At 35.9% G+C, this 17,236-nt stretch overlaps 1 protein-coding gene across 16 annotated transcripts in view; it reads left to right on the top strand.

The window, feature by feature from the left end:
* Positions 1-17,236, top strand: part of alpha-Catr (alpha-catenin related) — a 771,880-nt gene that overhangs the window by 734,463 nt on the left and 20,181 nt on the right. For 13 of the 16 annotated variants that reach the window (XR_010849226.1, XM_067081097.1, XM_067081080.1 and 10 more), the window contains 4 exons: positions 12,151-12,360; positions 14,159-14,353; positions 14,946-15,059; positions 16,147-16,287. Coding sequence is in view for 15 of the 16 variants with exons in the window: in XM_067081097.1 (XP_066937198.1) it covers positions 12,151-12,360; positions 14,159-14,353; positions 14,946-15,059; positions 16,147-16,287 (660 nt within the window). In the remaining variant the exon portion in view is untranslated. The remainder of the gene's footprint in view (positions 1-12,150; positions 12,361-14,158; positions 14,354-14,945; positions 15,060-16,146; positions 16,288-17,236) is intronic. The other 3 variants (XM_067081020.1, XM_067081002.1, XM_067081032.1) reach the window with 1 other exon arrangement.

Below are 17,236 nucleotides of genomic sequence, written 5' to 3'. Positions count from 1 at the left end.
TGCAGGGTAGAGATAAATGGCTGTGTGTGTAAAGGGAGATTCGATCAGCTGCCTTTTAGCCTTCTGTGAAGGAATAGGATGTGGAACTTTACTGCACATGGAATCATCCACTAATTCAACAAGTAAAGTAGGTACCTTGCAGTTACAGCTGTGATGTATTTTGCTTTAAACTACCTCTTTTTATGGGAAACACCATAGTGTTATAAAAGATTATATATATATATATATATATATATATATATATATATATATATATATATATATATATATATATATATATATATATATATATATATATATATATATACATATATGTTTGTGTGTGTGTTGTGTGTATGCATATGTATATATATACATATGTATACAGATAGATAGAATAGATAGATAAATAGATAGACTGATAGTTTGACTTCGTTCCATGTTTTATTTGTGTGTTTTTATGACTTTAGAAGGGAATTGAGGCTGGTCCTGTGGCCACTTAATCTAATGGAAAGAAAAAGAAGTTTTTATTGCATCTCTCCTTCCATGGCGTCCATCACCCTAACCTCCCCAACCTCTTTTCCCTCCCCAACCCTTATCTTCTCCTCTCTCCTTCTCATCTCCCTGGCTGTTAGTTTCTCTTGAAGTTTTGTGAAGTTTGTTTCCACAGGGGAATAAAAGTGAGGAAAAATCCCCTCCCCCCTCCAAGACGGGGATATCTTCGCGACTCCCTTTACCTTCTACTCTCTCTTAAGGTAAAGCCCGTAGTTCTCTCTCTCTCTCTCTCAAATAGAAATTCTGCCTACCTGCACCTTGACGTAATTAATTATCAACGTCATTTCCTTTGACAGAAACATGTGAATAAACATTGTATAATTATGAATATGCAAACAATTAACTAAAAAGACAGTTGAGACGTTTGCTTATACATAAAGAATTTGTCGGTAAGTATTCAAAATATAGAATTACGTATGCATTTTCGTAACAAAGGAGACTTGCCTTTCGGTGGCCAAACAACAATTCGGCAAATTACCCTAAAAAATACTTTTCCGGGCTTGTATTGAAATCAAAGCTGAGTAAGAATGGAAACTTTAAATAGCCAGGTATACAACACCAAGGTTTCTTCAAGGTAGGTCAAGATGTGTATTTTGTAGGTCTTGCTGCAGTTTTCATAATATTTAAGAATCTGTTACACTCCTCTCATGCTACGAATTTAACTTTGATTGTTCTGATACCTCCGGAAGACATAAGAAAACAGTGGCAGTACTGTAATTCAAGCCACGTAAAGTAAAGCAAGGATTATATTTTGACTGTCAAATGGTGTAAGCTACACTTGTCAAGAAATATAATTTTTTTTCCTGATTTACATTTTATTCTTTTATGAAATTGTTTATTGTTTTGAAATCAACATAAAATTGTTCCTTGCGATGCGGCGTTTGGCTGATATGACAGGTGGTTTATCAAAAAGTCTGGTGTCATATGAACTAAAAATATGAAATTATTTTGCAAGTGAATCAAAGCTGTGTTAATGGAAATAGTTAACCTTTCACACATAGAGTTATATTATATCTGAAATATTTATAAAGTAAGGTTTGGGTGGTAAGTCAGTGAGTTGAACTGTAAAGACTTAAGATTACATCTCAGTAAGCTATAAATTCTTTAGGTGCAACACATAGTATTATTTACCGTATTTTAAATATATAATTTCACATTATATCGCCAAGTTCACTGGATCCCAGAAACTCTAAGATAATCAGACTTACAAAAGAGTGAAAGTGTGCAACCAGTTTTTTATCATATTATTCTGTTTTTAAGGCAACATGCCTGGAGATGGAAGATGCCTCAGGGTGGACGAGATCGTCCCAAGTTTTGCTACAGGTATTGTTCTGACTTGACTCTCACCCACCAACCAGGTTGCCAACACTTACCAGATTTCCACCCCACCGTATTTCACACCTTCTCACTTCACAAGCGGTTCTTGTTATTGGTCACCCGGTGGGCCAATCTCACAATATCTTTTTCATTTCAGGTTTTTTTCCTTTTTTTCACTAATTGCAATGAGCACTAAGGTTGTAGTCCGCGAAAGGGAATGTTCTACGCACGAACGGTATCGTTACCTCAGCCGTCAGCACAAGAATGTTACACTGGTTTTAGTTGTGATAATGTGTATAGGTATTCTTAGTTGTAAGAATGCATACTTTGTAAATAGACAAAGAAAAGCTATGATGAACGGTTCCATAAATATTTATAATTGATAACGTCAAATCATTTGTAAGGCTACCTGCATCCAAGGTTGAAATTATATATATATATATATATATATATATATATATATATATATATATATATATATATATATATATGTGTGTGTGTGTGTGTGTGTGTGTGTGTATGGACATGCTTGCATCATGTCCTGTAGAGCTATATGTCGGTGAATTTACATTTCATTCCCACTTCACTTTAGCTTAACGAGGATTCACCCACTTTACTGCTGTCCATATTTACCACTGAATGTATTGTGCCATTGCTTTGTCTTTATTACTATAATTGTTTCTGCTCAGTTGTTTCTTTCCTTGTTCATGACTTTGGTTACCTGTGAATATATTAGAAGTCTATTAATCTAGCGCGTGTATTTCCACTAACTTCTATGACTGATAATTATTTTCAACACATCTAGGTAGGTTTATTGGCAATTTTACTTCCTTGAGCTCTGAAATTCAGAGAGAGAGTTCTTATTGTTTGTTTTTAATACTTTGAGGTTCAAAAGTTGATTGGTCAAGATATGAAGCGTGATGGTAAAGGGTTTAATGAACGTAGTCTTTTTTTTATTTATTTATTTAGTTGACACAAAAGTGACAGATGTTAACGCAGCAAGCTATGGCATCGATAATTCTAAGTATTTTAAAGAATGAACTGAGGAATAAAGATCGTTTTTCAGCTGTTATTACCGATGTCTTGCATATTCACCAATCTCGAATCTTCGGTCATGTAAATTAAGACATTGTAGAGCGTATATACATCACTATGATGTCTTTCTTCATGGATGACTCCGACGGTACTTGAGCAAGCATATTGGGTTAACTATGCCGAGATTTACTTTCTCTTTTCCTCCATTCATCGGCATTACTTAATGGGTCCCTCAGGATAGTAATAGGTAATTCTTTCCAGAATCCACTACGCCAGATTGTCATCATAAATTATCGACCTTCATATCTCAACACTGTTTTCACTTTATATTTTCCACATGTTGGCTTGGTTCCAGTGTACTCAAATCCTCTCTTTCCCAGACTTCTAAGGTCCGTGTACTTTTCATCATGTGTAATATCTCCATTTTTTATTTCCAAGAATGTTGAACTTTATGTGGAATATAGATTGTTTCATATATATATATATATATATATATATATATATATATATATATATATATATATATATATATATATATATATATATATATATATATATATATATTACATACATACATACAATATTTTGCTATATTTTTATCTTATTCCTGTGTACTTGACTGTTCCATTTCTTACAATTGAAATTGTTATCGGCCCACTTGCTCTCTCTCTCTCTCTCTCTCTCTCATACACACACACACCTGACAAGCCAGTCAGCCTCGTTTATCTAAAGTTTCTCATGCATCTCGGTACCGTTTGAGTGACAGGCTATTATCAACTCGGTTTTAATCACTTCAACCCCGTAAACATTGACTTCTTTGAAATGAGTCATTTGTAACCACTGCTACTTTGTAAACATTTACTTCAGCTCGAAGATTTTTATCCAAAAGTCATCTCAGTCCTCGTCGTGTTATTTTGCCACAGTGGTTTAAGCTCTCTGGGTAGCCTACCTTCCTAACTCTTTACTTCTCATTTCATATCCATGGTAGCTTTTCAGCCTTGATAATTTATTTTCATTTATTTTATAACATTCATCACAGTTCTACGAGTCTGTCCATTTGCATCTCACTCTTGTCATTTGTCACCGGGCTATCCATTCATCAGTTACAAACATTGTCCGGTCTACACTCTCTCTCTCTCTCTCTCTCTCTCTCTCTCTCTCTCTCTCTCTCTCTCTCTCTCTCTCTCTCTCTCTCTCTCATAAGAAGCCTGAGTGAAATTGCGTACTTCTTGTTGACGTACTGTAATTTCAAGTCAGTCAGCCTCTTAGGTCACATTGCTCTCTCTCTCTCTCTCTCTCTCTCTCTCTCTCTCTCTCTCTCTCTCTCTCTCTCCATAACAAACCTGAGTGAAATTGCGTACTTCTTGTTTGACATACTGTGATTTCAAAGTCTCTTAGGTCAGCCTCTTATGTCAAATTGTCTCTCTCTCTCTCTCTCTCTCTCTCTCTCTCTCTCTCCATAACAGCCCTGAGTGAAAATGTATACTTCATGTTTGCATACTGTGATTTCAAATCCGTCAGCCTCTTATGTCAAATTGTCTGCTCGCTCTCTCTCTCTCTCTCTCTCTCTCTCTCTCTCTCTCTCTCTCTCTCTCTCTCTTTCTCTCTCTCTCTCTCCATATGAACTCTTGAGTGAAACTGCATGCTTCTTGCTTGAGCAGTCTGATCTCAAATCAGCGAACCTCTTTCATCATATTTATGGGTGTTCCATTTTCAATCCCGGTCTATCTTCTCATTCATTGACATTCAGCAGAATAATTCCTCAACCCTCAACAGATTATCTTTCACCATTCATTAACACATTCTCGCACCATGCCTTCATTCATCCCATCAGATGCCTTTTCATAATCCATATTTACCACGCGCACACTTTCCTCTTCACTCGCAAACTTTCAACACAACTGCTGTGTGGAAACGACCGTTTCACCAGCACGTGTGCCTTTCGTCACACTTCTTTGTTTCCCCATTAAGAGCTCTCTTCCTGAACTGTACTTTTGCTATACTTTTCCTCGTACATTCTAAGTTCCTTTATATTCAGTCAGGTGGCCTACCGTTTCATTTTTCCAGTCAGTCATCTGTCGTCACTGTCCTTTTAGCTTGTCATTTTTTTTTTTTCTTTACATCAGAGCTACTGCCTGTCTTAGTGTTTGGTTGCGTCTGTGGCTTCTACTTGATTTTCTGGTGGTGTTTGTTATCCTCTTTAAAAATACATGAGAGTAAAGCTTGTTGCTTTCAATATACATTAAATTAACTAGATAAACGTTCAGTTGACTAGTTAAACGTTTACTGCGTCCATTATGTCATTTAACTTTTTAAAATAAAAACCAAGAGTCCCAACAGTTCTAAAGAAATACCTCATCTAACACCCAGGTTCACCTACGCCTTGAGTACCAAAGTGATTACTTGTTGAAAAGAAACCTAGAGAGTAGAATTGTTCTCTTGAGGGTCAGATGTGTTTAAACAACGCTACATCAGCGTTTTATTGTTGTTTGGGGCCCAGAACTTTGACCATCAGAAGGTCATTCGGAACAGAGGTCACGAGAAGCAGATTGCTCTTAAAGATGTTCAACTTGTGAAATCTTTCCTTGGTGGGGGATGTAACGCCTTGGCCTCCTGGTGACTTTTTTTTTTTCAATTTTTAATTTTTTTCCCCTTCTGTTAAACTTTGGGATTCTTTTAGCGGTGGTTGTTTTTCACGGTTTGTTAGAGTACACTAAAGTGAGTTCCAGTGTTTCATGATTTTTTTCTGAATGAAAATTCATAATTTTTCTCTATATCATATAATTCATTTTATTTGTTTCACTGTCTAACTGTAATATGTTTGTGTGTTTTTTTTTTTTGTATCCTTTTATTTATATTTTCTATGCTTCTGCTGTTATGGTCCTTGCGTTCCAGGGTAAGAAATCTAAGTAAATTTATTCATTCTTTTTACATTTTTATGATTTTGGGTTCTCTATATATTCGATATTGTTATTTTACATATCATCAGTCTGTTCATATATTTGTAGTTGCTTCATATGTTCTGTTCACCTGTTTACTGGACAGTATGTCCGTTCCATCTTCTGTTGTAAAGATATTTCGAAGGGCACCTGTGTCCAAAGTAAGTCAGGTCACATCAAGAGAGGAAAGTGACAAGTGACTTCCTTCGTGGAAAACACAAATGGATAAAGGAACTCCACATTAGCATTTTAACATTTGCGCGATAACTTTTCTCTGGGTTGGTTTTAAATAGTAATTAGATTGTCTGACAGGAATTAGATCATCTGACAAGTGTTCACTCCATTTTGCCCTGGGATTCAAGTCATGCTTGTGGATATCAGACATTTTCGGTACTCATACAGTGCGCAACATGTCCTTTATATTGATGAATGCATTTGCATCATACTGATAAAATTGTTCCTCTGAAACTGTTTCTGTTGATTAATGTCATTAAATAAGTAAAAAAATCATGTTCGATAGTTTTTCATGCATTTATTGTTGATGCTCAGCGAGAACGAGAATTCATCATAAATGACAATATATTTTTGTAAAGGTTATACAGGTGATTATCAAGTAAGATTCTGCTGCTATCAAAGGAGTCTTTTTATCTTTATTTGAAAAATTGCAGTTGTTTTCCTTCTGATCTGGTTATATTCAAGTGACGTTACTTTTTATGTAACAGTTCCGTTCCATAAGATTGCGTTGATATCAGACCTTCGCAATGTACTCAGAAAGTCACCACACATGAGAACTTGCTGACTGAGCTCTCTAAATCGATTCAGTTATGTCCCCCTTTTTTTTGCATTTTTTGTCACTCCAAGAATTTCTCTCGATAGTTGACCCCTGTGGGTGACTATCCCACCGGGATACCGGGAAATTTCGCAATAGGTCCTAAAGTGATGGCCAATCATTTTGGGAAAAAATAAAAAAAAGGACTCGAAAAAAACCGAAAAATAGGAAAATATTGTGTAGATACTGAGATGATTTTAATTTCTTTGATGGTATATAATAGATATCCTCAGTTCATGTTTGATGAATCTTTTTTTTTTATTTTTTGTTGATGCGAAATTTACTTTTAAGACCAATTCACTCCTCCATAAATGGCGTATCTTTTATACTGATTTAACAAGTTTCTTGTTACAGAGGAAGCACAGTATCCTGAGATAGGCCTCGGAATATATGTAGACTGAGGGCCATTGTATTTATCATAATCATTTTTATGTTACATTTATTATTATTATTATTATTATTATTATTATTATTATTATTATTATTATTATTATTATTATTATTATTAGAAGAAGAAGAAGAAGAAGAAGAAGAAGAAGAAGAAGACAAGACAATTGTATTCATCACAGTCTGGGAGATTTTCTATTTTTTAATGTTTTATTTCATCAGTTTTAAATTAAACCATCTCAGATTTTGTGGCGACAGTGGCTGTGTGTGTGTTTGTGTGTCTGTGTGTGTGTGTGTGTGTGTGTTTGAGTCTCGAAGCAAGCCAACATATCAATCATTCAGTCACCAGACCCAGCGTTCTCAGAGGGGCCCAAATGTCACAGAAATTATGACAGAATTTTTTAGTAGGATTTTAAAAGTCATAACTCATGTCATGGCTCCATCAGCAGTGAAATGATTCCACTTTCATTCAGATGATCCAGAGAATATCGACATATTCCGGGTAGGGCTGGAATGGGAGCTGATTTCCCAAAGTCTCTGCTCTGTGTTATGTCAGCCATAAACTTTTATGACATCACAGGGGCCTAGCGTTAAGTTTTATTCACCTCTGGTATGGTGGTGGCTCAGTTTCAGAAGCTGTAGGGTTAATGGTGATTGTTTTAGTGTCAGTTCGTTTCCAGTGTACTACAGGGAGCGTTTGTAGTAATTTGTAAGAACAAAAGGTTACCGTGAATGGTCTTTTTCGCGTTACAGAGAACATTTACGGTAATTTAATTTTTTGAGAACAATGGTTATAATGAATGGTTTTTTCTCACTACTGAAAAATCGTATTACTGTATTCAGAATATCGTTTTATTAAATACTTTTTTTTTTGCATTACAGAGAACGTTTGCGGTAATTATATTCTTGAGGACAGGGTTACATTCAGTAATTATTTGGCATTACAGGAAACGTTTAAACAATTGTATTTTTTTAGAAGAAAGGGTACATTGAATAGTTTTCCGCGTTACATAAAAAATTGTATCTTTGAAAACAAAGGTTACATTGAATATTTTTTTTTGGAATTACAGAAAACGTTTTTTATCACATCTGGAAGTTTTGCATTTTATCGTTTCCTACTGTTGAAAGGGGAGTTAATTTCTGAAAGATTATTTTACTGAAAAATGTCTGTTAGGATATTTTACAATGTTGAAAAAGAGGAAAGTTTTTCTCTAAAGCAAAAACAGACTATATTTATTAGGCACCGTTTCCTTGGAGGTTTCCTAATAAAGTGAAGACTTTATTCCTAATAAAGTAAAGACTTTATATAAGTATTCATTAAAAAAGTTCCATGATAAGGCAATATTGCAATTAAAACGTATTGTTTCATGAAGCAGTCACGTGAGTAAATAACAAGGTGAATGGTTCTTAAAATATTCACGAATGCATTATATATATATATATATATATATATATATATATATATATATATATATATATATATATATATATATATATATATGTATATACTGTATATATTATATATATGTATATATTTATATATATTATATATATATATATATTTATATATATGTATAAAACACGATGTACATGGCTTTCCAAATCGATCCCGGTCATTGTAAGAGAAATCAAAATCTTTCAGTAAAAAAAAAAAACATTTATAAAACACAGAGGAACGCAGAGAATTCTTATTTTGGAAGTAGGTGTTATTGGCTGACAGCAAGATTTGACGTACGCGTTTATGGCGCCTGTGTACTTGCATTAAGTTTGCTTGTTTGTTTTTCAGTGTATGTGAATAACTTAAATAATTCCTTACACCTTTTTTATCCGAATGGAAATAAAGAAAATATGATAATCCATTTACTCTCCCCTTTTTGCAAGTTTTTTTTTCATTCTACCTGCAATGTTTATTGGCGTAAATATAGCACAAATTGTTTTGGCTCAACACGTTACCCCACCGTGAAACTGCTTTCCTCCATCACAGTTGATTATTGCAATACGTGGTACCATGAGATATTGATCCATTTGAATTTCCATCATGCTGAATTGAAGAATCTCGTCAATTCAACAACTCGTTCATCAATTCAAGATTGCAAAAATCTAGCTGGGTGGTACTGACCTAATAATTGGTACACATTTCTGAATACCGTCGTTCATATTTCCATCGTTGCGCAAAAATTGCTGCTGCATTGTAATCAATACTTCCTTCTCTCTCTCTCTCTCTCTCTCTCCTCTCTCTCTCTCTCTCTCTCTCTCTCTCTCTCTCTCTCTCTCTCTCTCTCTTCTGTTAACCTTTGACCTACTTTTGTAAGAAACAGCCAGGACATAATTGCGCAACTTTTTTCGGAAGCTTGATAAGGCGATCAAGTGTTTCATCATCCTTTCTCTCTCTCTCTCTCTCTCTCTCTCTCTCTCTCTCTCTCTCTCTCTCTCTCTCTCTCTCTCTCTCTCTCTCATCGTTTTTAGAAATATTTGCCAAGAAGGTTTTTACTGATCACAGTGTTAGTATATTTGGTTTTGATTATTAACATTACTTTTTGTGTTATTGTTATTATTATTATTATTATTATTATTATTATTATTATTATTATTATTATTATTACTTGGTTAGTTTTATCATGACTTGTTTGTTACTACTACTACTACTACTTATTATTATTATTATTATTATTATTATTATTATTATTATTATTATTATTATTACTCAGGTAATTATAATGTTAGTACTTGAGTAACATAATCCTTTACTCCTGATTATAACGTACTCCTATAAGACGTAAACAATTCTTCCTATCCTAAGAGATCCTATGTAGGATACACGAAGTCCTAGTCGTAGTTAGCAGACGGAAGAGTCCTGCCACGGAGTCGAAGGTAACAGAAGGAAGCCGGTAGGAACGTAGCCCTGTACCGGTTCCTTAATCAAGAGCCCGGGTGAAGGGCTCTTGGATCGTCTTGTAGTGAGCTCTCGTCTGTAGGAGAGAAGATTCTTGGGAAGAGACGATGAGGTGGAATAAGATGAGAAATAGAGAGAAGAGATGAAGGAGGAGGCTATTTGAAAGAGGTCGATGAAAGGAGGGAACTGGGAACATGCGTTATTATTATTATTATTATTATTATTATTATTATTATTATTATTATTCAAATGAACCCTATTCACAAGGAACAAGCCCACAGGTGCCATTGACTTGAAATTCAAGGTTCCAAAGACTGTGGTGTTCATTTGAAAGAAGTAACAGCGGATAAAGGGAAATACAGAAAGTAGAGATCATTTATTAAAAAAGAAGAAATAAATTAACAAATTAATAAATAAATAAATAAAAATGCGATATGAGTAATGTCATTGCCAGTGAATAAAAAAGGAAAGAAAATTTAGACTAGGTGAAAAGAGTAGGAATTGATCATTTGAACTTAAGAATGCCTAATGATTATTTTAAGAAACTGGAGATATCTGGGAGGTTCAATCATGAGTCAGAAGTAACAGATGCATAATGTTTTGAACAGAAGGTGGTTCTTATTGACGGTGAAAAAGAAAAGAAGTGTAAAGGAAGGTGGCTGTGTCTCTGTTTCGTGATGACCATGATATTGTATTAATGGTGAACCCTTAGACATTTAGGAAGGACGTAAAACACCATAAATAAATAGAAAAAAACACTTGCAGGTTTAGTTAGAGCTGATTCCATAAATTTGACGAAACGGGATTCAAATTTGTCTAGTGAACGGTGAAAGCGCTGAAATTCAGCGACGGTAAATGCATATCAGTTGCTGCATATATTTGATTATATTACATAAATATTGGATGAGGGACAATGGATGCTTGGCGATCCAGTAATAGCGAACGTGTTAATGCTTATTGATGGTGAATGTACGATTGGCGTCATCATTAATATATGCACGGGTTTATATTCTGAAAGCAAAGATGCGTTGTCATTAGGGTTGTGTCAACTACAACATTAGTCAGTATGTTACTTGTCCATTATTATCCTTGTGAGAATAAAATATGTCTTGCTTCCTTGTTTTTTATTATTATTATTATTATTATTATTATTATTATTATTCACAACCTCACAGGAAAGGCCAGAAATTACATAAATAAAGATTCAAAAGGCTTAGGCGATGAAGACATTTTATTGGATACAAGAAGTGCAATTTGAGGGTTTAATAAGAAGAAACACATTATTAAATATGTCAAATATTAGAAAGTATTATCATAAGAACTAGATATTCAACAACTTGGTTGAGCATCTCGTCACATAATCTGGCGGTAGCTGGAACGAGGCTTACCTCGTAATAAACGTTCCTGACGAAGCACCTGGAAAAAGTACCTGGGCTTTCGACATTTTACCCGTTCCCCTTGGAATACATTTTGACAAGATGAATTTTATAAAGTGTACCCAGAAAATTTAGCTTATGTGTTTACTAAATGTCCGTGCGTAGACTGTAAATAATTCATTGTTACTGCATGAAGTGTTCTCTACAATTATCTCTATCGGTTTTTCCACAGATGGCCTTATGGTATATGGTGTCTTCAGAGCAGAAAGCTAGAATAAATTAAACTGTTTAAGATTCGGAGATTATTACAAAACAAATGGGGATTTGGTACCTTATAAGTCTCTCTTCTTTTTTTTTAATTTGCCCATACTACAGAAGAACCCTATAGCATATTCTTGAAACACTGGATACTGATATTTTTCCACAGATGGCTTTGCATTGGTAAATGGCGTGTCACCAGAACAGAACGGTAGAAGAAATTACACTGCTCGCTATTTTATTATAATTTGCATAGCCTATAGGAGAAGGTCCTTACAGTGTATTTTTTAAACACTGGATACTGACAGTTTTCCACACATGCCCTTACGTTGGTATATGGCGAGTCTCCAGAGCTGATGGGTAGAAGAAATTAAACTAAGATTGAGAGATTATTAGAAAAACAAATGGGGACCTGCTACCATAAAAATATATGTTTTATTGTAATTTACTTACCCTGCAGAAGAAGACCCATATAATATATGCTGTGGCTATTGACAATTTTCAATCGGTACTCAGTGAAGCTGGTCTGTTCTGACACTGTACTGCAGGTATTAATACCCTTTGCTTTCCTCATTCCCTCAGGTGACCCACAGCCTATCGCGCCTGGAGAGCGTCACCAACTTCACCGAATTCGTGAAGGCCTTCAGCCACTTCGGAGCAGAAATGGTCGAACTTGCTCACCTGACTGGGGACAGGGCGGCGGACATGAAGGACGAGAGGCGGAGGGCGCAGATGGCCGCCGCCAGACAAGTCCTCGATCGCTCAACCATGATGTTACTCACGGCTTCCAAGGTGGGTTTGTCTCTCTCTCTCTCTCTCTCTCTCTCTCTCTCTCTCTCTCTCTCTCTCTCTCTCTCTCTCATGTTGTCCTTACAGTTGTTCCCACTGATGTTTTACAGATACCGTTAACTTCTCTCTCTCTCTCTCTCTCTCTCTCTCTCTCTCTCTCTCTCTCTCTCTCTCTCTCTCTCTCTCTTCATCGTAAATAATAACGTATTCCTCTGGACAAGTTCCTTTTTTAGAGACCCCTCCCATTCATTTGAAGTTTTCTCGATAATTTTTGCTGTTTTCAGTTTGAAGGTGGGTCTTACACGGTACATCATGCAAGTAGTACACTACTCTGGTCATATTTTTACGAACCTTTGTTTTGTTTATTTAATGAATTTCCCGGTTTTTTTTTTTCGTTATTACTCTAGGCACTCAGTACACGGCAAACCTTTTGGAACTCAACTCTAAAAACATTTATATTTTTTATTCAAAAAATCAGAGTCGTGTATCGGATTTAGGTATAATAGTTATAGATAGATTTAACTGAGCTTTGAAAGCGTGGGTATTTTTATTCAAAACAGTTCGAGTCATGTATAGGATTTAGATGAAATGGTTATAAAATAGTTATAACTACCTCAGTTGTGATTGAGATTCGAAGCTAAAATGACTCATGACTGAACAGCGGTACATGAGAGATATCTGAACATCCTGAACTTCTACACCTTTTGTATTATTATCATTATTATTATTCAGAAGATGAACCCTATTCATATGCAACAAGCCCACAGCGGCCATTGACTTGCAGTTCAAACTTCTAAATAATATGGTGTTCATTTGAAAGGAGTAACAGAAGGTCATGGGAAATAGAGAAAGAAGAGATAAGTTATTAGAAAAGCAGATAAATTAACAAATCAATACATAAATAAAGAAAAATGTAAGTTAATTATCAAAATACAAGAAGAATTGCATTAGGGTAGTAATGCATTGCATCTTCCTTGAACTTCTGTGCCGACCAGTAAAACTTCATCTCAGTACCCAAGTTACTCATCCAGGTAGGGAAGTTGGTGAAGTTTGTGGCGAAGTGGCAGTAGCATCGATTCATCAACTTTAAGACCAATTAATAAGCAGAGATTTTTTCCCCCTTCTTCTTTGGAGATGATGATACCAAGAGATTCTCTCTCTCTCTCTCTCTCTCTCTCTCTCTCTCTCTCTCTCTCTCTCTCTCTCTCTGTTTCCTGGACCCTCCGTAATCCGAAACCCGCGATTAAACGAAGAGATGAGATGCCACTTCATTTGCATTGGAAAGTTTTCATCCTTTATTTAGGGAGGGGAAAGGCGAACGAATGTCTTTTTGGTAACAGGTACCTGACTCTGCCTTGAATTGGCAATGTTTTCATCAGCCTATAAGAAATATTGCTTTCCACGTATTTGATATTTTCATATAAATGTTTTGGCAGTGGTTTACTCTCTCTCTCTCTCTCTCTCTCTCTCTCTCTCTCTCTCTCTCTCTCTCTCTCTCTCTCTCTCTCTCTCTCTCATATGTTACCCGTACGGTCTTCTCTACTACTTTGTTTTTGCACCTGCTGCAGGTGTGCTATCTCCCATGTATCCTTTCAGATGTATTGATTTCCCATGTATCCTTTCAGTTCCACTGATCTACCATGTATCCTTTCAGATATGTTGATCTCCCGTGTGTCCTTTTCAGGGTGTGCTTATCTTCCATGTATCCTTTCAGGTGTACTGATCTCCCATGTATCCTTCCAGGTGTACTGATCTCCCATGTATCCTTCCAGGTGTACTGATCTCTCATATATATTTCCAGGTGTGTTTACGTCACCCCGAGTGCTTAACGTCTCGCGAGAACAGAGACACGGTGTTCTGCCAGATGCGTAGAGCCATGGATCTCATCCATTACGTGGTGAAAGACGGTGTCCTGGACTCAGTCAATGCCCAGGGGGAACCTAGGGTCAATGGTCAAAGCCCTGCCGAGTCCCCCGGTACCATTAGGGCGAGACAGGTCGGTGCAGACTACTATTATTAATGCAAGAAAATATATAGCCTTTTTATGTATACCAGGCTTGTTTCATATGCATAGATCTACAAGCACATAAGAACTCATTTTAAAAGAGAATTATGATGAATTACTTGAATGCTTATTTTAAATGGTATACTTTTAATGTTGGCCAGGCAAATTCACATATGTTCTGTAAATAAAGTGTACATCGTAGTGTGTATGTGGCATTCAACGCCGTTTTTAATACAGATTTATCTTTGACTTATGTCTTTTAAGGTAGTGTTTCAGGGCACTTGACTGTTAATAATGCTTCTTTGATGACTTGTAAAGTTGTAAACATTAAATATTTATGTCAACAGAAATATATTGTGCATCACAAATTTATCTGATACAGTATTTATTTAAAGAATAATATATGTCTCTACATGTTTTGGTTTGATATCAACTTCAAGGAAAATCTCTCCTCAGTCTTTTCATTTGATGCAATATTTACTTAAAGGAAGATGTGCCTTTACTTGTTTAAGGGTCACAGTTTCGATTTCAAGTTAAATTTGCTGACAATTATCATCTTCAGCTAACAATATACTTCTGGCAGGAGGACTGGGATGCCAACCACACTATGTATGGGGCACTACGGCACTTGGAGGATTCGGTGGAAATGACCCGGATGACTTTATGTGGCCCTGCTGTTAGAGATCGTCTGTGTCAGGTACAGTACTTTGCATCTCTCTCTCTCTCTCTCTCTCTCTCTCTCTCTCTCTCTCTCTCTCTCTCTCTTGCGTTTTATTGTTATTCTCATAATTTAGTCGTATATCATTTATTTTTATAACACTGTCAGAAGCAATTTTTTGTGTTCCATGTTTACCTTAAAATAGTCTGAGGTGCTACTGCCCTCAGCGGGCAAATATCCTTTATGTGTATTGCTTTTATATTTGATATTTATATTCCAAAGTTTAGACGCTAAATAAGAATTTCAATTTACATCGGATTTACATTCATATTTGCAACAAATTTCAATATGAATTATTCACATCTCATCTTTTGAAGTTCCCGATATAACACTTTCAGCCTCAGTGGGTAGTGGCCAATGTAGACTTGCGCCAGTTGAAGACATTAGCACTGGGGAAAGCACCCTTCTCTTTGATTAGCCTACATGAGCTGTCAATCTCATAATGGGACCACTTTATGATATATAAGATTCTGCGAGATGAAATATTCGTGTTGGAAGACTTTTCCTGTTTTGATTAACATAAACAATAATTTTCACTCATCAATTTTTTTTTATGAATAAGTTCATTGGACCGTACATCTTATGACAAAAATATTTTTCATTTGTGAAGTCGCTTGCTAAATCTCACACAAGAAGGTCATGAAGGAAATCATTTTATATGCACTGGACTCATCTATCCTATTTCATCAGGCTCATTTTTTTTAGTTCTACATTTTTGAGGCTTTTGTAGGTTTAATTTGCATAACAAATATTTATGTTGCTTACGTATTCTATACTTTTACGAAGTTTGGTTACTCCGAAGTGACTAACATTATTTCAGCAGTTTTCTTGAACTTGGGTAATTGTAGGGCTTTTTTTTACGACCCATACCCTAAGCTTAAACGTTATTGCAATTGTTGCTGATGAAAATATTTCTCTGTGACTATTTCTTCCTCCATAAATATCTAGTAACATTTTCTGGTTTTTGTCCATTGGGAAAAAAGCTACAACTTAATCAATGTTTCCTCTGATAATTTAGTATGTAATGATTCGGTGTGTTAATCTTGGCTTTCTTCTCTTCCCACAGGCCTTAGATACCATATGCGAGAGAATGCAGGACTTCACCGACTCTGCATACACCAGCCATGAACACAGGGAAAATATCCTTTTGCTCACAGACAGAATACGCCTCGAGCTCAACCAGTTGTTACGAGTCGGGGTCAATCTGGTGAGTGTGCCATTGATAACCTTTCTCTCTCTCTCTCTCTCTCTCTCTCTCTCTCTCTCTCTCTCTCTCTCTCTCTCTCTCTCTCTCTCTCTCTCTCTCGTTAAAACCACTCTCATGCTTTTTTTATCAACCACGGCGTCTTGACTTCTAAGGAACAATTCAGTTGAAATATCATTAATAGTCAGCAGCTACCTGATGGTTATCTTTGCCAGGAATATCTTAATAGTTATGATTTCTTTCATTTCAATCCCTCATCATCATAAAGGTAAGAGTGAAAGGTAGAAACTTACGATGGTGGGAAACTGTTACATGCAAGTATTTACTAAATACCTTTGCGGTGGGCAAAGCAAGCTGGTGCCATCGGTTATATCCTTAGGTTTATGAAGAAAATTATCAAAGGGTATGAATGTAATTCCCTTCCTTCTTCTGCTTGTTCCAACTCCCTCTTTTCTTCCGTTCCTTTTCATATAGTTTTACTTTAGGATTCATTTCCTGTTTCTACCCTTTTTAGCAAAAACACCATAAAAGTGTTTTGTGTATTTTGAAATGGACACCTAACACCCGGGTACCTCGACCAATTGTGCAATGGTTACAAACGAAGAAACTGTAATTCATAACAAGTACCAAATGCGCCGAAGTTTTTTCGGCGCAATCGAGTTTTCTGTACATCGTATAATCCAGACCACCGAAAATAGATCTATCTTTCGCTGGTCTCGGTATAATGATGTGTGAGCGGCGGGGACCATGAAACTGTAACCATTGGTATGTTTGATGATTGGATGGTGGATGATCAACATACCAATTTGCAGCCCTCTAGCCTCAGTGGCTCTAAAGATCTGAAGGCGGACAGAAAAAGTGCGGACGGACAGACAAAGCTGGCACAACATTTTTCTTTTCAGAAAACTAATAAGCCAAAAGTCATATCTGGTAAAACTAAGTCAGAAATCAT

Source organism: Macrobrachium rosenbergii, chromosome 3, assembly GCF_040412425.1.
Source record: "Macrobrachium rosenbergii isolate ZJJX-2024 chromosome 3, ASM4041242v1, whole genome shotgun sequence".
NCBI lineage: Eukaryota > Metazoa > Arthropoda > Malacostraca > Decapoda > Palaemonidae > Macrobrachium > Macrobrachium rosenbergii.
This window is presented reverse-complemented; position numbering and strand designations above follow the sequence as displayed.